Source organism: Canis lupus, chromosome 9, assembly GCF_048164855.1.
Source record: "Canis lupus baileyi chromosome 9, mCanLup2.hap1, whole genome shotgun sequence".
NCBI classification, from domain to species: domain Eukaryota; kingdom Metazoa; phylum Chordata; class Mammalia; order Carnivora; family Canidae; genus Canis; species Canis lupus.
In genome coordinates, this window is record NC_132846.1 from 51,731,524 (window position 1) to 51,754,981 (window position 23,458).

General features: G+C 53.4%; 1 protein-coding gene and 1 non-coding gene across 4 annotated transcripts; both read right to left on the minus strand.

Moving 5' to 3' along the window:
- Positions 1–1,046: 1,046 nt before the first annotated feature.
- ISM2 (isthmin 2) lies at positions 1,047–17,910 on the minus strand. Of its 3 annotated transcripts, XR_012036978.1 has the most exons (7): positions 17,707–17,910; positions 8,896–9,138; positions 6,659–7,013; positions 2,996–3,598; positions 1,724–1,809; positions 1,462–1,596; positions 1,047–1,176 (listed from the first exon to the last, which is right to left on the minus strand). XR_012036978.1 is itself a non-coding variant. In XM_072839492.1 (4 exons), the coding sequence occupies exons 1-4, from the start codon at positions 17,830–17,832 to the stop codon at positions 3,081–3,083; spliced, it is 1,242 nt and encodes a 413-aa protein (XP_072695593.1). In that variant the 5' UTR covers positions 17,833–17,910; the 3' UTR covers positions 1,979–3,080. The 3 variants fall into 3 exon arrangements, 1 of the variants encoding a protein (XP_072695593.1); XR_012036979.1 differs by lacking the exon at positions 1,724–1,809; XM_072839492.1 differs by lacking the exons at positions 1,047–1,176; positions 1,462–1,596; positions 1,724–1,809 and having other exon boundaries at positions 1,979–3,598.
- Positions 17,911–23,035: 5,125 nt separating this feature from the next.
- Positions 23,036–23,137, minus strand: LOC140640695 (U6 spliceosomal RNA). Its single transcript, XR_012037339.1, has one exon. It is a non-coding gene; the product is annotated as a U6 spliceosomal RNA (small nuclear RNA).
- Between the last annotated feature and the right edge of the window lie 321 nt (positions 23,138–23,458).

A 23,458-nucleotide genomic window follows, 5' to 3' on the forward strand; every position in this document is an offset into this window, starting at 1 on the left:
CTTGTTAAATTAAGAAAATTTTCTAGACTCTGCCCCTAATTAATTCTTATTCATTGTGGGGTATGGCCCATGAACTTATAGTTTAATAAATATCCCAGGTGATACTAAGGTCAGGATGCAATTTGAGAAGTACCTCAACCTGTTATGAAAATCTATTTGTAGTAGAGGAGCCAAAGAAGCACATTTGGAAAAAAATAAAAATAAAAAATAAAAATAAACTAAAAAATAAAAAGAAGCATATTTGGGATCTTTTGGTGATTAACAGGACAAAGGCCCTGAAACATTCTGTGTTCTGACAAACAAGGGAAGTCAGCAGGACCTGGCAGGGTTCGTACCACTGGTTGTTTTAAACCCTTGTAAGAATTTAATTGAACTGGTCTTGCCTAACGTAGGACCCTTTATGAGACACACCAGACAGAGAAAAATCAGGCAAAACCATTCTGGTGACTGGGGCAGCTAAACTAGAAACAGTGATGGTGGGCAGCCCCGGTGGCTCAGCAGTTTAGCGCTGCCTTCAGCTCCGGGGCATGATCCTGTAGACCCAGGATCAAGTCCCATGTCAGGCTCCCTGCACGGAGCCTGCTTCTCTCTCTCTCTCTCTCTCTCTCTCTCTCTGTCATAAGTAAATAAAATCTTAAAGAAAGAGTGATGGTGATTGTGCTGGATGCATGGCCACCGAGGGCTGTTTGGGAGAGGAAGAACAGCTAGTCAAGACGGTGACCTCACCAACACTGGACCCAAACAGGGTGACACCCCTCTGCCCCGCCCCCGGGCTCTGGTACTAACGGCTCCTAAAATCCTCCTTTTAGCAGGGTCAGTGACCCCTCCATCCCTGTTTCTCCCCCCACACACCTGTGCCCTGAGCCTGCAGCCACCTGCACAGTGCCTCTTTCTCCTTTGTAGACTTTGAATAAACACCATTTTAGAGGTGACCTGCTCTCCAACCCCTTTATCTTCTGTCATCTATGGCCTGACATAGTAGCAGTTTCGTCTGTCACTTACAGATCAAAAATGTGGCCGGCCAAACTCAATTTGGGTAATCGACAGACACTAGGTACAGATTTAATTTAGACAATGTGTTCAAGTGTTTAATAAAGTTTCTGCTGGGGCACTTGGGTGGCTCAGTCGGTTGGGTGGCCAATTCTTGATTTCAGCTCTGGTCATGATCTCAGGGTCCTGGAACGGAGCCCCCTCTCAGGCTCTGCACTCAGCATAGAGTCTGCTTGGGATTCCTTCTCTCCTTCTCCCTCTGCTCCTCCTCCCACTCATTCTTTCTCTCAAATAAATTTTAAAAAATTTCTGCTAAAGGATAATTAAAATACCCTGATTCCCCGAGATGAGAGAAAGGGAATGAATTTGGATCCCATCTGGTGACTTGATCTAGCGTCTCTGGCCCTATAATATTTTAGTTGTGCCACAGTATTTTTAGACTGTGGTCCAGGACCAGACTAATAAACTTACCTCCAGGTGTGATGGTTATGGAAACATCTGGCTCTCTGAGCATCTCTAGGCGATGGCTCTGGACACACCTTGTCTCATCCTACTTTCTGATGTGTCTCTGTTCTTCCCCAAATGCCAGGAGTGACAGTGCAGGGTCTGTTAAGGGGAGCAACCAAGGCAGGGTACAGGTCCACTTCCGTCATCTTCCGGGTGTAATCCTTTGGCAACTCTGTGTCAGATCCCCTGGCAGCAAACCACATCCACTGGAGTGCATGCAACTTACCTCTGACTTGGAAGTCCTCCTGTCCCCAAGAACTAGTGAAGGTGCCCCTGAGGTCCAGCCAGCTCCTCCCTGCCTCCCAGGCAACTCTGTAGAAGTGTGAGTAGGGATAACTCACATCTACATCTAACCTCTGCACTTTGGGAGCTCTGCCCGCCCAGCTGGGTTAGGGAGTCACAACGCTGGGGGGCTTGGCTTGGGCTGCAAACAGGGCTCCCTATACCTCTACTGAGGCTCCACATTCTTCATCAAACAGAATTTGAAAATAAAGTGCTTTATTGCTGAGGATCACAAAGAGCTTCAGGGCAGCTATCTAGGAGCTGAGGTCCCCACCTTTTGGATCTTTTGTGAACAGGACAGTTTGGACTTCAGCATTTCAACCCCACAGAAGGCAAGAAAGTATGGTTGGGGGTGGCGGTGGTGGTGAGAGGGGCAGGGAAGAAGCACAAGGTGTGCTAGGAGAGCTGCTTATGTGCAGCTCTGAGCTCGGGGCATGCAATCACATCCACTTGGGAGCATGAAGTGGGCCGTGGTGGGAGTATTGACACCACAGAAATGACCCGAATCTGGGCTTCCCTGCCACCACGCCTGACCAGAAAACTGTTTTACCAGTTCCCCATGGTGCACACCCTCCCAAGTCGGTTGTGAGCGCACCCCAAGCCTGCTGGCTGTGCCCATTCAGGGCAGCACCATCTCCCAGGCCCTCACACTCCTACAACCCAGACAGAACAGAGGTGCTGGACAAAGAAAGGGACCCAAATGGGTTGACCCATTCCCTGCCTGGAGCCAGCCCTTGTCTAAGTCGCCTCAGCCTGTCTGTCCTCATTCGGCCCCACTGGTTGACTTCCACCCTACACCAAAGTGCTGTCCACCAAAAGGCAGCTCGGAGCAGAGGATAACCTCTAACAGGGACCCCGTCTTGGTGTGCGATGGCTCCCAGCAGGTGGGGGACAGGGACCTCTAACAACCACCCAGAGAGGAGGGCTGCTCACTAGGCTGGCTGTCCACCTCCCAGCACAGGTCAGGGTGTGCATGGAGAGCCCGGCTCTCACCTGTGCCCAGAGCCACTGATGGCAGAAGAGCCCAGCTCAGGGGCAGAGGGAGGAAATGAGGGGCGAGGCTGGGACAGCGCCCCAGGGGTCAGGAGAGGGCAGCCCCGCAGACACACATCTCCCCCGTCCACCCAGTGACTCAGGGCGCTGAGCTCCCTCCCGCACCCCGGGCCCTGTACCCTCCACCGCGTCCCCAGCCGCGCACGGACACCGGGCTGCTGACCTGCCCTGGGTTCACAGGCAGCGGGCCTGTCCGGGTCGGGCAGAGGCAGGGCAGAGGCAGGGTGAGGGCCGCGCCCGCGCCCCCGCTAGTACTCCTTGGCCTCCTGCAGCTGCGCCAGGTACTCCTCCTCGGGGGGGTTGTCGGCGCAGGCCCGGCCGTTGTTGGGGGGCCGCGCGGCGTGGTAGCGGCTCCAGTCCCCCTTGCAGAGGATCCAGGGCAGCGTGTCCACCTTGAAGTGCAGCTCGGGCGAGAAGTCGGTGCTGACCAGGTCGGGGGCGCCTGCGCCCTTGCCCCGCGTCAGCAGCCGGCTGCCCGCGTCGTAGCAGCAGTGCTGGGCGGCCAGGGTGCTGCTCTCCACCGACCGCAGCGAGCGCAGGCAGAAGCGCGCCGTGGGCTGGTACACGTCCAGGTGCTCCCGCGGGCCGCTGGCGTCCCTCCAGCGGAAGCTGCGGCCCCGGCGCTCGTCCTGCAGGCTCACGGCGCGGGCCTCGGCCTCCAGCGGGTACGCGCACGGGCAGCTGGGCAGGTCCTGCAGCACCCGGCGCAGGTACTCGGCCAGGAAGTCGCTCTTGCAGTTCAGCCACTTCTCGCAGCTGTCCACATCTGCGGGGGGGTGGGGGTGGGGGACGGGTCAGCCCCCTGGTGGAGGGGGCCGCTGATCGAGGGCCGAGGCCTGGATGCCTGGACAGAGAAGGCCCCACGGCAGAGCTGGGTGCGCCGGCCAGGCCTCCCCCAACGACAGAGAGGGGCTCCCGCCCGCCACCCAGGAAGCAAGAGGCAGCCACTCAATGGATGCTGGCCCAGGGGCCTGGGCGCTGAGTGCGGCCAGGGCGTCTCCCTTCACCCCCTGGATGGTGGGAAAGATCTGGGATCTTGGGGAAGGAGCTGGGGTGATGGGGGCGGCATAGACAGCTGTCTTAAGCCAGTGGTAAGAAAGCGTTGCACTGTCTTCACCATTGATCCACTCTTGTTCTTACCTCCTTCTCAGGCTCACTCTGTCTGTGTCACTCTGTGTCCCACTGTGGCCCCCTCTGTCTGTGCTGTCCTCCTCCCTTCTCTCTTGGACATGTGGCCTCTGACTCCAGCCACACAGAACAAATTGCTCCTTCGCCTCTGCCCCAGAACTTCTGGGCACGCTCTGCGCGGCGCCGTGCTGAAGTTGGTCATGTGTGCCTCTCCTCCTAGGACCCGAGCTCCTCGAGGGCAGATCCCCAGCCTCAGCCTTCCAGGAATCCCCTGCCCCGCACAGCACCAGGCGCGCCACCCCAGCTCAGGATGCTTCTCGGTATTGAGCACAGGCAGCTGCCTACCTCCTTGTGGGGTGCAAGTGACCTCAAGAGATGCAGAGGCTGAATATCCTAGTCAAAGCACAGCCTGCTCCCAAGCTGCTGGAAGGAGCGGTTCTAAACTCCTGGCCCCTGACCTGTTTCTGCCAGGACCCCTTCCCACACAGAGCCTGCCCGGGTACCCCCGAGTGATCAGTCGTGGAAGCCGGGATATCCCCCTCCCATCCTGCAGCCAGGCAGAAGGGGCCCCACAGCGTGATCTCCAGGTTCTGTGGCTCCCATCAGGACCCTCTTCCCAGCAGGAATATCAGGCTGAGAAAGGTCAGTGGCCTGGTTAGGGGGACCTAGAAATCCTAGGGCCCCTTTGCTGGGGAGGCTAATCTTCCAGCTGGAACATGTACTTTGTCTCTGTGGATGGAGGTGAGATTATCTGTGCAATGATACTCCGCCCTCCCCATGAGGTTCTCCCCCAACCCCAGGAGCAGGGCCTAGCTCCTCACTGACCTGGGCTGAGCATGTCCGTAGCATTGTGGGCCAGGGGCTGCTACCCCTCACTGGGGAAGCCCAAGGGGTCCTTCTCCTCGGTGCCTTTGGGAAGAGAGGAGGCCAGACTGGTGGGCCCCGGGGCACCTCTGTGCTCCCAGTGGGGAAGCCCAGCCCTCACCAGGCTCTTGGTGGCCACAGCATCCGGGACGGGCCTGGGCCGAGGCAGGACCACCACATTTGTGAGCTTCCTGCATCTCCTCTCTCAGCACCCCTCAAACAAGGCCCGCAGCAGTGTAAGCCGCTGCCTCTGCAGGCTCCAGGGCGCGGCTCCTCTCACCAGGACAAGGGGGCAGGTCACAGACCGGGGACTCGGCGGCAGTGCAGGCCTAGCCGCAGGGACGAGTCCTTCTCTGGTTGCCGCTGCTGCAGCTCCCACTGCAGGGAAACCAGGGGTTCCACTCCTCTGGAAGCTCATCATCTGGGTCAAGGCAGGGAGCCAGGGGTGAGTGGGCACTGGTGCCAATTAGCAGAAGGCGCCCCGTCCTCAGGAGGACGCCGCCCATGCCAGGGCTCCCAGCCTAGTGGACAAAGCGTGGGCTGGATCTCAGCCCCTACCTGTCCCTCAGCTGGGGGCCCCTGTAGAGTGGACCCCCATGCGAATCATGTCAGTCAAAACCATGGCCAACAAGACTGCCCTGGCACTGGGATATAAAGGAAGTTCCTGACTTCCCACATTAGGGGCCCCGTCCTGGTCTGAGGAACCTGATATACACTCTGACTGCATGTACAGCCCTCTGGCTGCACAGGGTTGAGACCTGGAGGGTAGGGGGTATCTGTGGAACCCCCAAAGTACTGACATAGCCAACTCTCTTCTCACTTCCCAGGCAGGTCTGAGCAGGCAGGTACCAAGAGTTTAAAGAAAATTAATGGGAGAAAAGTTGAAAAGGCATGAAAATTCTGCTAGTTTACATTATTTGGTGAATGGGGGAAAGTCTGCTGTGCCTTAGTCTTAATCATGGCACCACCGTCCAAGGACGAAACACCAGGGGCTCTGGGGAGAATGGCTGCAACTGCACATGAAACAGGTCCATGCCCAGGGAAACCTGAAGTGCAGCATAAAAAAAAAAGAACTGGGGGGTCACCTGGGTGGCTCAGTGGTTGAGCTCAAGGCGTGATCCTGGGATCCCAGGATCAAGTCCTACATCAGGCTCCCCATGGGGAGCCTGCTTCTCCCTCTGCCTGTGTCTCTGCCTCTCTGTGTCTCTCATGAATAAATAAATAAAATCTTAAAAAAAAAAAAAAAAAGAACTGGGGGCTGGCTAGGCATGAGGGAGCATTTTCTAGACTGTGCTGTTCTGTTGTTTTCCAATAAAAACAACCAATATTTAGTTTACTATATGCTGGCACTTTACGTGTATTAACTCCCTTAATACCGTCTACCCCCAGTCTCCATTTAGAGAGGCAGGAAATGAGGCATAGCGAGGTTAAGTAACTTGTCCAAGGCCACTCAGCTGGAAGCGGCAGAGCCAAGATTCAAACCGACACAGTCTGAAAACAAGGTCAGTTGTGACTGGTGGGGTTTATAATATTTCCTGATTTGTTGGCAACTGATAGCTAGGAATATATATAAAATTAACAAGTGTCCGTTTTGTTTAGGGTGTCTCAGGGCCGTTGCGAAGGTCAAATATTTGGGAAAAAAAAACCCTCCAAATTTTGCAAGCTATGGGTGATGTTGCTACGTAGGGGGTGATGGTGTTTCTACAAGCCTAAACTCCGGGTTTCCACAGCTGTCCCTGCTCAGGAAGCTCTCAGGACTCTCTCAAGCCCCATTTCCACTCAGGACCTCCAGATGCAGCTGCCCGGGATGCCAAGATGGGGGAGGGGTGCTCACCATAGCCATCAGGCTCCTTGAAGGCCCAGTCCCCAGGGGCCAGCCAGCCCTGCTCCCAGCTGCCTGTGGCCCCACTGAACCCAAGCTCCTCCTCGTCATCGCTGTCCTCCTGGTCCTCACTCTCGCTGTACTCTACAGGGTAATCCTCCTCCGCCTCCTCTTCCTCCTCCTCTTCTTCCCCTGGGGCTCTGCCCTTGAGATCAGTCCTTCCCTCCTCTCCCTCTAGATACCCCCAGAATAGGGGCCAGAAGAGCTCCTTGGTGGGCAGCCAGCTTGAGGCATCCTGTGGCCAGCGATTGCTGGGTAGGTCCATCTCCACCTTGGCCTGCGGATCCTCCACCACCTCGATGGTCACCTGCAGAGGGTCAGACATAGGCCGGCCAGTGAAGGAGGGCTCAGAGCAAGACTCCAAGGAGAGGAGAGGTGACAAGCAAGGGGGGTCAGGGGTAGAGGCCCCACCTTCCCTCCAAACCACCTCATTCTCTTCACCAAACTTCCTGGCTTCCCAGGGCCCATGAAGTCACAATTTAAGACTTGGCTGTGCAGGGCAGCCCCGGTGGTGCAGCGGTTTAGCGCCGCCTGCAGCCTGGGGTGTGATCCTGGGGACCCTGGATCAAGTCGCACATCAGGCTCCCTGCATGGAGCCTGCTTCTCCCTCTGGCTGTGCCTCTGCCCCCCCCCCCCTTTCTGTCTCTACAAATAAATAAATAAGATCTTTAAAAAAAAAAAAAAAGACTTGGCTGTGCATCAGAATCACCTTGATATTTCAGACTCCCTGACCCAACTATAAACATGTTTTAAACTAACTGGGGCCAGGCATGGTGGCTTTAACACGTGCCAGGCTAGAGACCCACTAGTTTAAGAGAAGCTGGCTGTGAACTGTGACTCCAGCAGCCTGCAGGCTGCCCACCCTCAGGAGCCATTAACAGCCCTGGGGCTCACTGTAGGACTGGAAACTAATGCGAAGATAGCAAACTTCCATAGTGGCCCCTGGTCAGGGGAGGTGGTGGTAGGGGGCCTGTAAGGGGGGGCAGGGAGGGTCCCCTCACTTGCCACACTGTGGCCGGAAAATAAGGAACATAAAATCATTTATGTGAAAGTGAACTTTGCAGACATTATCTTGGGCTATTATAAAATAATATGAGGTTACAGGGACACCTGGGTGGCTCAGCGGTTGGAGGTCTGCCTTCAGCTCAGGGCGTGATCCTGGGGTCCCAGGATCAAGTCCCACATTGGGCTCCTTGCATGGAGCCTGCTTCTCCCTCTGCCTGTGTCTCTGCCTCTCTCTCTCTCAATCTGTCATGAATAAGTAAATTAAATCTTTATAAAATAAAATAAAATAGTATGAGGTTACTGAACAAAATTGGGGGGAAAATCAGCAAAATATAATGAAAAAAATTAAAATCACCCACACTCCATCTCTGACAGATAACATTTTGATGATTAAACTTCCAGGTTTTACACACACACACACACACACACACACACACTTTTTTTTTTTTAAGATTTATTTATTTATTCATGATAGAGAGAGAGAGAGAGAGGGAGAGAGGCAGAGACACAGGAGGGAGAAGCAGGCTCCATGCCGGGAGCCCGACGTGGGACTCGATCCTGGGACTCCAGGATAGGGCCCTGGGCCAAAGGTAGGGGCTAAACCGCTGAGCCACCCAGGGATCCCCACACACACACTTTTAAACAATTTTAGAATATTAGATTTTACACTTTTTGTGGCCTTTTCTCTTTTCATGAAAGTGTTTGGCAAACTGTAGATGCTGCTACTATCCGGGATTGAGGCCTGGTGTGGAAAACATAAACTAGAATCCCACTGGCCCCATAGAGCCCCTCAGGGGCAGCCCCCCACTACCAGCCCATCCTATTGTGCACTCAACCAACCCTGCAGTAAGGGTTGGGCCTGGGGGAAGGCCACAGGTCCCTCCCCACCCCATATTCCCGGAAGCCTCTGCTGCTCACGAAGCTTCTCTATTCGTTTGGTCCCCATGACGGCCCTGCCAGGGCTGTTTGTCCCTTGCCATGGACTAGAAAACCCAGGCTCAGGGGCCCTGCGCCCTGCTCAGTCTGAAGCTGGGAAGTGGAGGAGGAGTACTCCCACGACTCCATCTTCTGTGACCCAAACAGGACCCCTGCCCTCCAAGGAAGGATGGGGACACCTGACCTCAGGGTGGAGCCCTTCAGCCTAGCTCCTCTCTGGATGACCACGGTCCTCCTGCAGCTCTCACCTGGATGTTGGGGTTTGGGGCACTCAAGTCTGTGTTGGCCAATCCTGGCAGCTTCTGCAGCTCAAGCAGCAAGGGAGCATCCTCCAGGGTCCTGGGAGGGGTCGCCTTGTCTGGGCTCAGGGCTGCTGGCTCACTGAGAGCCCGACGCCTGTGCCGCCGTGGCCCTGCCTGGAAGCGGGTTCTGGGGAGCGGTGGGATCCCCTCTTCTTCCCTAGGAGAGCTGCGATCTGGGGAGGCTGGTACCTGAAGGAGAGAGGTGGGAGGGAGGGGTGACTGGGCAGTTAATAGACCACATGCCTCAGAGTTCCCCAGGGCCCCTGCCCCGGAACAGACAGGGGGCCTCCTGTCAGCAGGAAGCCCCAGAAAGGCCAGCAGGGAAGTGAGGGGCAGACCTGGGCCTTCCCCCAGCAGGCCACTGGCCCTCCCAAGCTGTCCACGTGGGGGGGCTGTATTCCTTAGCATCTCCACCCACTGCTACCCTCCTCCACCCGCCCACCTGGGGCCTGGCACCTTTGCCCACTCCAGGTGCTGGTCCAGCTGCCTATCTGTGTTAATTCCCCACACCGACCAGCGCCATAGGGTCCACACTGGGACCGTCCCTGCTTCTGCTCAGATAGTAAGTAAAAGACTCTGGTTGTCTCCGACTCTGCTCAGACAGTGGGACACTGGGGAGTCCATCCACCTACTTCCGGGCTGCAGCCATTGCTCAGGTCTCTACCACAGGACGGGAAGAGCACTGTCCAGAGCTGCCTTTCTGAGTCTCAGGGGCTGGGAGCCTCTGGATCCTGCTCTGCTTGGTCCACAGCCTTGACCCCATCTCCCACCTCATATCTGAAGCGGTGTGAAAAAACACAGGTCTGGACAGTCAGATCAGCTTGGGCTCAAGTCCCAGCTCTGCCTCTTACTAGCTCATTCAACTTGATCTACAAAATGAGGATAATTCTTACCTGGAAGGACTGTCATAATTATCAACCATTTCCACAGCATCTGTGTGCCAGGCATTATTATTTTTTTAAGATTTTATTTATTTATTAGAGAGAGAGAGAGAGAGAGAGAGAGACAGGCAGAGGGAGAAGCAGGCTCCATGCAGGAAGCCCGACATGGGACTCGATCCCAGGTCTCCAGGATGATGCCCTGGGCTGAAGGCGGCACTAAACTGCTGAGCCACCCGGGCTGCCCGCTGGGCATTATTCTAAACACTTAATCACTCATTTCATCCTCCCAACAACCCTCAGAGGTAGGTGCTAGCTGTCATCTCCACATGGACAATTGAAACTAAAACACAGAGAAGGCAAGTAACTTGCCCAAGGTCACAGAGACATTTAGTGGTAGAGCCAGGATTTGAACCAGAGAGTCTGGGCCTACAGCCCACATTCTTTTTTTTTTTAAGGGTTTACTTTTAAGTGATCTTTACACCCAAAGTGGGGCGCAAAGCCACAACCCTGAGATCGAGAATCACACGCTCTACCAGCTGAGCCAGCCAGGCGCCTCAGAGCCCACACTCCTAACCGTTACCCTCTGACACTACAGGGAGGAGTGTGCAGAGTCTACTTCACATTTCAGAGGCTTATTCAGCCTAGTTTCTCACTATGACTTTCTTTTCTTGGGTTGGAAAAGAGAATCAGAACCTTCAGTTTCTCCCTTTTAGCCCCCTCCCTTCAGTCTTCCGCAGACACCTGGCTCCAAGGCTTCTGCATTAATCACTGTGGGCCCTTCTGAGCTTGGCCCTGGTGTCTGCTGCTGAGTCTATGTGTTCTGGTCTAAACAGCCGGGCTGGATGAGCAGAGGATGGACAGATGAGTAATAGAATGACTCGGCCCCTTCGCTGACCAGTCTGGGAGGCCTGGCACATCCTCATATCCTTCCTTCCTGGCAGCTCCTACCCACAATGCCACCAAAGCCCTAACTGTCCCCATGACTTGGTTCAGTGGCTCCTCTGTCACCTCTGGGGTATGAAGACAGGCAGTCTCAGGACATCAGGACTTCAGAGTCTGCAGCCTTCCTGGCTGATGTGGATGTTGCTGCCTTGTGAGCAAATAGGGCAGTGGTTCTCATCTGAGGACATCTGGCAATGTTTGGAGACATTTGAGATTGTCACAATCAGAGAGGGATGCTATTGGCCCTGGTGGGTGAGGCCAGAGATCCCACGACACACAGGACAGCCCCCACAAAAATTACCCAGCCCAGAATGTCAACAATGCTGTGGTTAAGAAGTTCTGCTCCTGGGGGGCCTGGCTGGGTTAGTCAGAAGGGCATGTGATTCTTGATCTCAGGATCATGAATTTGAGTCCCTCCCTGGGTATAGAGATTACTTAAATACATACATATGTGGATAAATAAACTTGAAAAAAGAAAGAAACCCTGCCCTGAAGTCAGGCTGCTTAGGTCTAAATCCCTGAATAGCCTGCTTCTGACCTGTGGGACCCGGACAGGGGACATAACCTCTGTGAGCATCCTTATCTGTAAAACAGGAACAGTGATGGGAAAGACCTGGTACCCAGCAGGTGCTCAGAATGTTTGTTTCCAGCCCTCTTTAACCTCGCCACTCCTTGGTGCCCAGGTGGACCAGATGAAGAGCAAAGGCCATAGGAAGCCATGGCTAAACATCACAGCCACACACTCCACCCTCCTCTGGAGCCACTCTTGGAGCCTCCTGCCTGTGTTTCAGGCCCGAGGGAAACCCAGGAGTGGAGTAGAGGGGGGACATCAGTCTTAGTTTGGGTTTCTTCAGAAGCCAACCCTGACAAAGAATTCAAGGGCAACCTGTTCCTTTGGAAGGCGATTCCAAGAGACACCAGCAGAGAGCAGGGGCATGAGTCAGGGACAGGAGGCAGCTAATAAAGAATGCTCCATCAAGATAGTGACCGTGGTGGACAAGTGGAGCTCAGCTCCCACTTAGGAGCTTCAGTCACTCCCCCAGAAGCGAGAACCTGGGCCACATACCTACAGATCCCACCAGTCATTGGTTGAGGGCTGCCCGGTGGAGGAGAGGATGTGTTCCCCAGGCACCTCAGGCTTGCCACGTACAGCTCAGAACAGGCCCTCTGGCAGCTGGACACTGGCAATCGTAAGTAAGGCCTGTAGGGATATGGGCAGAGTCCCCAGAGCTCTGACTTGTATTGTCTGAGCACATCTTCCCTACCAGCCCTGGGCTAGGCCATTTATGCACCTCCTATCACCCCAGCTAGAGCACAGGTAGGGCTCTTTGCTCTATTCCTGCTGTATCCTGTGCCTAGCACAGTGCCTGGTACACAGGAGGAGCTCAATAAATCATTGCTGAGTGACTGGATGAAGGCGAGCAACCCCGAGAGCTGAATGTGACTGTCTCTAGGTTAATGATGAGGCTATGGAGGCTCAGACAGGGGAAGGGATTTGTGTGAGGTCACCATAGCCACAGTATTGGAGCTTGGGTTCGAACTCAGCTCAGCCTGATGTCAACACCCATGCACGGGTGCACGCACGTTGACAGCCCTTCGTGTGCACCACCTCTGTACTCACAAAGCACTTCCACTTTTGTCATCTTGCTGGCGGCTGAATGTAGTGGTAATGAGTATAGGCTGGAGGCCACACGGCCTGGGTTCAAATCCCAACTTGTACATTTACTAGCTGTGACCTCGGGCAGGTTAACCCAACCTGTGCTTGCCCTACATCCTCCCTCCATAAATTAAGGACAGGGCAGTCTCTGCCTTGCATGGTTGCTGAGGTAGGACGACGGTTGCCTCAAACATGGCAAGTGTGCGGTGAGCCTTACCTAGAGTGGTGACAGATGGTTTTAGGGAAACAGGAGACTAGCCCCTCTCACCAGGCACCATTAGTTCTTCACATCTTAATTGGTCTCAAGTCCCCAGCACCGCCACTGACGCAGGAACTCGGAGGGGGTGTGTATTCCCATGGCCTGAATTCTGAGGCTCTGGCACATTCAAGAACACCTGTCCTATCCCACAGGACCACCTCCCCCATCTGCTACGCTGGCATGTGGAGCTTCACGCTTGTACAAATACCCAAGTCTTTTCTTTTGGGGAAAGGTGTCAATGCCCAGATAGACAGGAGATGTATAGATATATGCCAAGATCTATCCCCACCGGTCTCTCTCTCTCTCTCTCTCTCTCTCTCTCTCTCACACACACACACACACACACACACACACAGAGGCCCATGTGTATCCCCCCAGGCTTGGCCCGGCAGCCCTGCCCCATGTGTTTCCAGTTAACAGAAAGCCCCCGTGCGTACAGGCCTCCCCGTGCTGCATGGACCTGCCCGCTCACCTGCTTCAGCACCCGCACCATTCCCCTGACCTCCCTTCCCTCCGCCTCAGGGGTCAGGAACTGCTCTGGACGATGAAACCCAGTGGCCAGGTGCAGCCCAGCACCTCCGTCCCTGCAGCCCCAGCTCCTGAGGCCCACGCCCACCGGTACAGAGCCAGGCCGCACACACGGTCACCCCAGCCTCCCGGGGGGGCTGGAGACCTAAGCACTCAACAGCAGCTGCCCCTTTAGGTAGGCCAGAGGACCAGAGGCAGAGGAGGGGCTGGACTTCGCGCCCCCACCCCCCCGGCACGCACTAATCCAGCCCACCTTGCACCCAGCGGAGACCTCAGAGCTCCTCGCTCTAATAAGAGTACGACCGAGAGCGCACCCTGCAAGCACCAGGCCTGGCTTCATGCCGTGTGCCCTGGGGACTGGCACAGGCTCTGCAGCTGATTTATTTTATTCTATTTTTTAAAGATTTTATTTATTTATTCATAGAGAGAGAGAGAGGGAGAGAGAGAGGCAGAGACAGGCAGAGAGAGACACAAGCAGGCTCCATGCAGGGAACCTGACGCAGGACTCGATCCCGGGTCTCCAGGACCATACCCCAGGCTGCAGGCGGCGCTAAACCGCTGCACCACGGGGCTGCCCTCTGCAGCTGACTTAACGCTCTGCTGCTGCCATCTTGAAACGCTTAGAGGCCCCAAGTTCTCATTCTGCCCTGGGCCCCTCCAACTCTAGTCAGCGCTGCCACGCAGGCTCTGTGTACTGACTCACTGACGTCTCACGACCCTTTGGGCAGTTGCTAGCATCATCCTCACTTCATAGATGGGGCAGCCAAGCCTCAGGGAGGTAAGGGAACTTGGCTGGGGCCACACAGGGGGCTGGCAGTACAGGACTCGATGCCGATGGTCTGGCTGGAGGGTCTGTGCGCTTATGCCCTGGGCTTGACCAACTCCAGGCAAGGGCTGAACCTTCCGGTTCACCGACTGCCACTCAGGTGCAGAATGTGCCCAATGCCCAAAACAGGAGAGCAGGATGTTCTACTTTTCACATCTACCTTTCCCTCTGATCTTCATAACCACCAAGTGAGGGGCAAAGGGGAGGACAAGCTTAGGACACCGAGGGCCAGTGAGGAGAGGACTTGTCTGGGACTCCCCAGCAGCCCAGCCTCCTGGCCCCCGTTCCTATTCTTCCCTTTCTCCCTCAACCAGCTTTCCAGTAGTTCCAAATTCTAAGCAGAAAGAACGGTCTGCAGGGAGGGTGACGGTCATGATCAGGGTCAAGGAGGTAGCCGGTTGCGGGCAAAGCCATAAGCTTGGCATCACGCACACCTGGGTGCCAATCCCCCTGGTGACACTCACTCACTGGGCTAGAAAGTGGGCACACCCCAACCAAAGAAGACCAACCTGCAGGAAAATACCTGCTTCTTGGTGCCAGGGCCTGGCAGTGGGACCTTTCAACCCACCCTTCCTGCGACCCAACCCTTGATGCCAGGCAAGTGGCTGCACGATGACCAGGACCGAAGTGCTGACTCAGCACCCTGACCCATGTGTGTGATGCTGCCCCAGGCCGGCAGGCTCCCTCCCCTGTGCCTGAGCTCTTCACTCTTGGCCCCTACCCTCATACATGCGTCTGTCCATCCACCCCTGGAGACCAAACCCCTGTGGCTACAGCAGGATCTCCTGCAGCTTTGCCCCATGTGGGACCCTTCATGCGGGACAGTCCGTGCAGCCCAGAGGAGCTGTCCTTTCTCACTTCTCTCTTCCCTATTTCCCCTCTCCATCATCCTCTTGTGGTCTCAAGTCCCCGACCCTGTTCTTCCCCACCTGAGCCCATAGGTCTTCCCTTGCCTGCCCAGGAGGTGGTGGTGCCAGGGCGAGGTTTCCAGAGGCCCTGGAATAAAGCCACGCTGGGTTTCTATCCTGGCTCACCACTTACTAGCTGCAGAAGTGCAGGCTAGTTATTAGACCCACTGTCAGTTTCGTCATCCCAAAAATGAGGAGAACAAGACAAAGGACACAACATGCCAGGCGCTGTGGCCGTTTGGGTGGTGTTCTCACCCTAACTAGAGCAGAAGACACCCAAGGCAGAGCTCTGTCATTCTTTGCTCGACTAGCACCCACCAACCCCTTGTAACGACGATGCCACACATGTGTATGGTGCTTTCTCACCCAGCAGGCGGTTCTCTCATTCGATTGTGGGGGTAAACTGAGGCTCAGCAACAGGCCTGCCCAGAGAGAGGGTGGCACATTTCGTTCATGATGCTGATGATTTTAAGACTTTTCAAGACTTTGGATGACCCGGCTGGGAAGATGCACCATAAGACCCCTGGTATAGTTCTTGAAACGACAAACCTGGCTCCTAATCTCAGGCTTACTGGCTCTGTGCCTTGATTTTCCCCTCTGGAAAATGGGAATAACACCCGGGTCAGAGTGATGTGACAATGAAATAGCATCACATAAAGTACTTTGCACTGACCCTGCAAGGCCCAGGGAAGGCTCATGTCCCTGCAGTCATCCTGTACTTTTAGATCAAGGCCGGTTTATGTTCTTCAGCTTCTTAAAAGTCTTTGGATTGTCAGTTTTTTCTGACATATTACCTCAGGCCCCAGAGTAGCAGTCTGTCTTATCTCAACGTGATTCCTTAACCTTGATGTGGAAGAGCTTTAATACACATCTGAAGCGACGTTTGAGCTGGATGGGATCATGGAGATGACTTAGCCCCTTATTTTAAATGTCAGGAAATCAGGGACACGTGGGTGGCTCAGTGGTTGAGCTTTTGTCTTCGGCTCAGGGCATGATCCCAGGGTCCTGGGATCGAGTCCCGCACTGGGCTCCCTTTATGGAGCCCGCTTCTCCCTCTGTCTGTGTCTCTGCCTCTCTGTATCTCTACTGAATAAATAAATAAAATCTTTTTTAAAAAGTCAGGAAATCATCCAAGGAGAATCATACATGAGTTAATAACCCACTGGGAATAGAACCCCAGGCCCTGGGCTCCACACTGTTTTTCCTTCATGGCACTGATTTGCTTTAACATATTTTTGAGGGTTCCACTAGGCCCTAAATTAGGGCTGAGGATATGCCTTTGGCTCTGAAATAACTCATCCTTGAGGCTGGTCTTGGGGGAAAAATTGGCAAATCAAAAATAAAAAATAATCGCAATACAAAGCAGTAAGTATGAAGATAGAAAATACATCAAATGAGTAGGAAAAAATGCCAACTCAATTAATTTTATGACCGCTGTCATCTCCAGCTAGGAGGTGGGACTGGCTGTTCAGTTCCCCTGGATTTGACTACAACACTGGTTGCCAACAATGGGGGGGGGGTGTCGCTCAGGAAACACTGGGCAATGTCTGGGTCTGTCCAGAAGTGGGTGCTACAGGCATCCAGTGGGTCAAGGCCAGGGATGCTGCTAAATACCCTACGATGCACAACAAAGAATTTTACAACCCCAAATGACAGGAGTGTGGAGGTTGAGAGACTCTGCTCTATAGGATATACTCTCAACAAGGGGCAAAAAAATCTTGGATATTACAATGGTTTGTAACACATCAAAGTACCATAGAACATAGAATCTCTATGGTATTAAAATTTCAGTGGGAAAGGCACTTAGGGGGAAAAATACCCAAAAGTCTCCTTAGCAGGGCAGCATTGAGAAAAAGGTGGATAAAAAAAAAAGAAAAGAAAAGAAAAAAGGCGGATAAACACCAGTCCACAGAGACCCCACGTGCAGGCCGTTGCTTCCCACTGCCTCTGGAGGGCCTCAGCAGTGTGCGCAGACTAGCCCCCCAAGCTCGGGACTCCTGCACCGCCGGACCTCTCCGTGTCCCCATCTGGAAAACATGAAGAACGGGTCTGTCCGCCTCCTAGAACAGCTCGGTGCACGGGAAGAGCCAGGACCCCCGCCACACCAGCCTGCATGCCCTGGAGCAGGTCTGGAGGGTTCTGTCCCCAGGGGGATGAGTGTCCCCTGCAGTCCACGCAGGAACGGCTGGACTGTCGACCCTGGTGAAAGGAGGCAGGTTTTGGCGGACCCTGGTCCCTCCCACGTGTCAACCGCTTCCAACTCGCTCCTCTGTTTTCAGTCGCGTCTCCAAATCCCACTCGCAGACCACCCAGGAAGCAGCCCCTCCCCCACGACTTAGCGACCCCGTCTGCTCTTCCAAGTACGTAGGAGTATCAAGTTTCCCGGCTGATGTTACCGCCCCGCAGGTCGGAAGACCCCACTCACTGCCTCATCTCATCTCAATTCACACCCAAAGGGGCTCAGATCCTTTGCAGGTTTGACCGGAGGCCGCACCGGCGGGTTATTCCGACGGTCGAACCTCGGCAACTCCGCGCGGCGCCGCCTTCCCCCGTCCGCGCTCCAAGCCCCTCTGGGAGCGCGGCCCCGGACAGGAGGGCTGCAGGACAGGTTCGCTCAGGGCGCGGCGGCCGCGGGCGGGGGCGCCGGGCTGCTCCGCGGGGCCCGGCGGCCCTGGCCCCCTGCCCGGCCCCTGCCCGCCCCCTGCCCCGCGCCCGCCCTCGGGGGTCGCCGCTCGCGCCCCCGCCCCGCCGCTCACCTCCGCCAGCCTCGCGGGGCCCCGGGGCCGCGGCTTCCTCAGGGGGAGCGCCCGGCCCGCGGCCAGCAGCGCCGCCAGCAGCCCCACGCCGAGCAGCAGCCCCGCGCGGCCGGGCAGTCGGGGCATCGTCTCCCTCTCGGCGCCGCTCCCGCCGCGCCTCCCGAGCGGCTCCCGCGCGGCCGTTCGCGCCCGGCCTCGCCTCCTCCAGAGCCGGGGCGCGCGGGGCGGGGGGCGGGGCCGCCGGACGGGGGGCGGGGCCTGCCGCGGGGGCGGGGCCTGGCGCGGGGCGGGGCCTGGCGCGGGGGCGGGGCCTGGCGCGGGGGCGGGGCCTGGCGCGGGGGCGGTGTTGCGCGGGGCGCGGGCCTCCCTGGGGTCAGCGCCCGGTGTCCCCTAGATCTGGCCGCCCCTCCGCCCTCTGCCGCCGCCGCCGACCGCGGGGGGTCCCAGGACCTGCGCTGGAGCGGAGGTGTGCAAGGACCCCGAGGTGGGGTTGCGGGGTAGGAGGGCCACGAAGTAACTCCTCCCAGGCTCCTCGGCTCCCCTGCTGGAGGCGCGGCCCGAGGGGCACCTGCCCCCCACCGGGCGCCCGATTTGCTCGGGGCGTTCTCAGAGCTCCTCAAACCCGCAGGCCCTGCAGACTCGGGGGTGAAGCTGACGTCCCGGGACAGCCAGCGGCCAGACACGGTTGAGGGAGCGGCCGGAAGACCCCGCCCCGCCGCCGCGTGTCATCCATCCACTTTTATCCTGGATCAGACCGTGGGACCACCCACCCCTTCTGGGGAGACACCGGGGCAGGGGTCCTCACAAGCTAGGGTACCCGGGCCGTGAAATTAAACCTCGGCTCGTGAGGAAGATGGGGAACTCTGAGGGGCGGTGATGATTTTAGGGGCCTGATGGGGACTGCGAGGGGATGTAAGCACGCGACACGAGGCAGGTGCGGAGGATGGCCCGGAAAGCCAGGTAGTGGCAGCACTTGGGATCCGGGCTTCGCCAAAGTGAAACTCTTGGGGACTGGGCACAGTTCTAAGAAACCACTCCTGTCCCCATCAGCTCAGGACTCTGCAGGGTTTTGAATAGCGCATCACAGGGATTATCGTCTGGGTCTGGAGTTGGCCACGGGGGTTTGCATCTTGCTTTAACCATTTGCTAAGAGGTTGGTATTATTGGACAAGTTCTTTGACCTCTTGGTGCTTTTGTCATTTATAAAAGTGGGTGGGGGGATCCCTGGGTGGCGCAGCGGTTTGGCGCCTGCCTTTGGCCCAGGGCACAATCCTGGAGACCCGGGATCGAATCCCACATCGGGCTCCCGGCGCATGGAGCCTGCTTCTCCCTCTGCCTGTGTCTCTGCCTCTCTCTCTGTGACTATCGTAAATAAATAAAAATTTAAAAATAAATAAATAAAAGTGGGTGGGGGTTTGTGTGGGTGGGGAGTACCTACCGCACAGGTGTAAGGAATAAATAAGAATCTACGTTAAGATTTTCATTAGGCTGAAGCTGCCATGTTTTGGTCAAATGAGTCAAATATTGGCAACTTCATGTGGTTCAACCTAATAAGATGCTCGGTACATGGCAAGGACTCAAATGTTAGCCGAAAGAAACCAGCCTTTGAGCACCTGCTACACCATATTGCTTTTGTGAGACAAAAGGTGAGGCTACCTTGTTCTTTTTTAGGATATATACTTTTTTCACACCCAGCCTATTTTGTCCTTTGAAGTCAGAGCTCAAGTTCATTCATTTGGTCTTCAAAGGAAAACAAGGCATCATCTAGGCACGATACATCTTTCTGAGTTAATCTGATTCTAGTCTTCCATTCTTTGAGCTATTTTACAACTCTGGAGGTTGCTGGTAAGAATAGCGAAGTAAAATCATTATTGTCTTTAAGAAATGCAAGTGATGGGGGCACCTGGTTGGCTCAGTGGTTGAGCATCTGCCTTTGGCTCAGGTCGTGATCTCAGAGTCCTGGAATCAAGCCCTGCATCGGGTTCCTCTCAGGGAGCCTGCTTCCCCCTCTGCCTATGTCTCTGCTTCTCTCTGTGTGTCTCTCACAATTAAATAAATAAAATAAAAATAAAGAAAGAAAGAAAGAAAGAAAGAAAGAAAGAAAGAAAGAAAGAAAGAAAGAAAGAGGGATCCCTGGGTGGCGCAGCGGTTTGGCGCCTGCCCTTGGCCCAGGGCGCGATCCTGGAGACCCGGGATCGAATCCCACGTCGGGCTCCCGGTGCATGGAGCCTGCTTCTCCCTCTGCCTGTGTCTCTGCCTCTCTCTCTCTCTGTATGACTATCATAAAATAAATAAAAAAAAAATAAAAAAAAAAAGAGTTAAAAAAAAAAAAAGAAAGAAAGAAAGAAAGAAAGAAAGAAAGAGAAAGAAAGAAAGAAAGAAAGAAAGAAAGAAAGAAAGAAAATCTTAAAAACAAAAAACAAACAAACAAAAAAGAAACGCAAGTGATATCCTGTCCTCTAGAGGTTCATTTGACCTCCCAGTGTGGAAGAAACCAGTTCTACCTTTATTTGCATGTTCGTTTCAATATTCCTGATCTATAAATGTTCTTGTTTTTTAGTATCTCCTTTGGTTGGTTGTCGTATCCTTATCAGTTTCCTTATTCATGAGTCAAATAAAATCTTTGACTTATGTTCATTTTTATATCTGTAATGGAGTCATGATTTTTTGAGAATTATGTTCTAACAGTCTTGTTATACCTAGTCAATTCCTACCTCCCCAATCTTGGCTCCCAGCAACCACTTCTCCACTCTATCACTGTAGGTTAGTTTTGACTTTCTAGATTTCCATATTAATAGAATTATACTTATGGATTCTTTTGTGTTTGGCTTCTTTATTTGAGCATGTTAAGATTCATTTATATGGTTGTAGGTACCAGCCATTCCTTCTTCACTGCTGAGTAATTCCATCAACATACTACAGCTTGCTTATCCATTCACAGTGGTGGCATTTGGATTGTTTCTAGTTAAGGATTATTATGAATAAAGCATCTGTGAATATTCAAGTGCCAGTGTGCACATGCTTTCAGTTCTCTTAGGTGAGTGAAACTGCTGCCAAAAAACTGCCAAATTGTTTTCTCAAATGGCTGTGCACTCTGCATTCCCACATCTTTGTCAACACTTGGTATTGTAATTCTTTTCATTTTTATTTATTTTTACTTTTCATTTATTTTTTTTATTAAATTTTTTTTTTTACATTTTTATTTATTTATGATAGTCACAGAGAGAGAGAGAGAGAGAGGCAGAGACACAGGCAGAGGGAGAAGCAGGCTCCATGCACCGGGAGCCCGACGTGGGATTCGATGCCGGGTCTCCAGGATCGTGCCCTGGGCCAAAGGCAGGCGCTAAACCACTGCACCACCCAGGGATCCCTTTTCATTTATTTTGTTTGTAATTCTTTTTAAATGTAGCCATTCTAGTGGGTGGATGAGTGGTGGAGTCTTATTGTAGTTTTAATTTGCATTCCCCAACAACCAGAGATGTTGAACATTTTTCTATGTGCTTTTTTGGCCATTAGTGTATCTTCCTTTGTGAGGAGCTTGTTCAAATCTTCTGGGTCGGGACACCTGGATGGCTCAGCGGTTTAGCGCCTGCCTTCAGCCCAGGGCATGATCCTGGAGACCAGGGATCGAGTCCCACGTCCGGCTCCCTGCATGGAGCCTGCTTCTCCCTCTGCTTGTGTCTCTGCCTCTCTCTTTGTGTCTCTCATGAATAAATAAATAAAATATTTAAAAAAAATCTTCTGGGTCACCTGGCTGACTCAGAGTGCCCGACTATTGATCTAACGGTTGTGAATTCAAGTCCCATGTTGGGAGTAGAGATTACTTAAAAATTAAATCTTTGCAAGCGTCTGGGTGGCTCAGTTGGTTGAGCATCTGACTCAGTTTAGGCTCAGGTCATGGTCTCAGGGTCCTGGGATTGAAGTTCCACATCAGGCTCTCTGCTCAGCACATTCTGCTTGTCCCTCTCCCTCCCCCTCTGCTCCTCTCCTCGCAAATGTGCGCATGTACGCCCTCCCAGATAGATACTATCTTTTACAAATACAAAATTAAAACATTTTAAAGGTTTTGTTTGAGAGAGAACACAAGCGTGAATGGGGAGGGGGGTTGCGTAGGGGCAGAGGGAGAGGGAGAAACAGACCCCCAGCTGAGCGGGAGCCCAGTGCTACTAGGGACTCGATCCCAGGATCCTAAGATCATGACCTGAGCTGAAGGGAGACATTTCACTGACTGAGCCACCCGGTCACCTCCACTCCCCACCAAAAAAATATCTTTAAAAAAGATTCAAATCTTCTGCTTATTTTTTTAGTGAATAGTCTTGCTTTACTGAGTTTAAAGGGTTCTTTCTATACTCTGGATAAAAAGCCTTTGCTAGATATATACTGTGGATGTTTTATCCTAGTCTGGAGTTTGCATTTTCCTTTTATTGAGTCTTAAAGTTTTCATTTTGATAAAGTACAGCTTATCAATAGTTTTGAGCCATGTTTTTTTTTTCTTTTTTTAAGGTTTTATTTATTTATGAGAGACACACAGAGAGAGCAGAGATACAGGCAGAGGGAGGAGAAGCAGGCTCCATGCAAGGAGCCCAATGTGGGACTCAAACCCAGGAATCCGGGATCACGCCCTGAGCCAAAGGCAGGTGCTCAACCGCTGAGCCACCCAGGCGTCCCTTGAGCCATGCTTTTTGTGTTCTAAGAAATTGTTTCCTAATCCAAAGAAACAGATTTTCTTTTATATTTTTCTCTTGGAAGTTTTATTGTTTTTATGTTCAGATCTATGGTTTGAATTAATTACTGTACATGATATTAGGTAAAGATTGAAGCTCATTTGAAGCTCAGTACTTTCCCTGCTGAATTAACTTGGCACTTTGTCAAAAATCAACTAACCAGGGACACCTGGGTGGCTCAGATGGTTGAGTGTCTGCCTTCGGCTCTGGTCATGATCACCTCCAGGTCCTGGGATCAAGACCCATGGGGGGCTCCCCACTCGGTGGAGTCTGCTTCTCCTGCCTCTCCTCCTGCTTGTGCTCTCTCTTCCAACTAAATTAAAAAAGAAAAATCAGGGATCCCTGGGTGGCTCAAAGGTTTAGCCCACGCCCAGGGCGTGATCCTGGAGTCCTGGGATCGAGTCCGGCATGGAGCCTGCTTCTCCCTCTGCCGTGCTCTCTCAAAAATAAATAAATAAAATCCTTAAAAAAAAAAAAAAGTGGCTAACCATATACATGTGGTGGGTCTATTTCTGGACTATTTTTATGTTTATTCTAGTATGTTAACATACAGTGTTACATTAGTTTCAGGTGTACAATATAGTGGTTCAACAATTCTGTTTCTCAGAAATATGGAACGCTTCATGAATTTGCATGTCATCCTTGCATAGGGGCCATGCTTCTCTGTATGATTCTAATTTTAGTATATGTGCTGCTGAAGCGAGCATTATTTCTGGACTATGATGTCTTATTTGTTCTGTATGTCTTATTATGTTCTATTTGTTCTAATGCCAAATGCAGTCTTGGTAGAAAGCTTTGAAATCAGGTAGTACAGTTTCTCTTTCAAAATGGTTTTGGCTATTCTAGGTCCTTTGCATTTCCATATACCTTTTACCAATTTGCCATCGTCTACCATAAAAGCGCACTAGGGATCTTTTTCAATACTTGAAATCCTTCACTGGTTTTCTCCACTGTGTAAGACAACTCCTCACGCCGACAGCCCAGAGAAGTAAGCCTCTGCCCCCTCCTCGCCAGCCCCCTTTCTCATC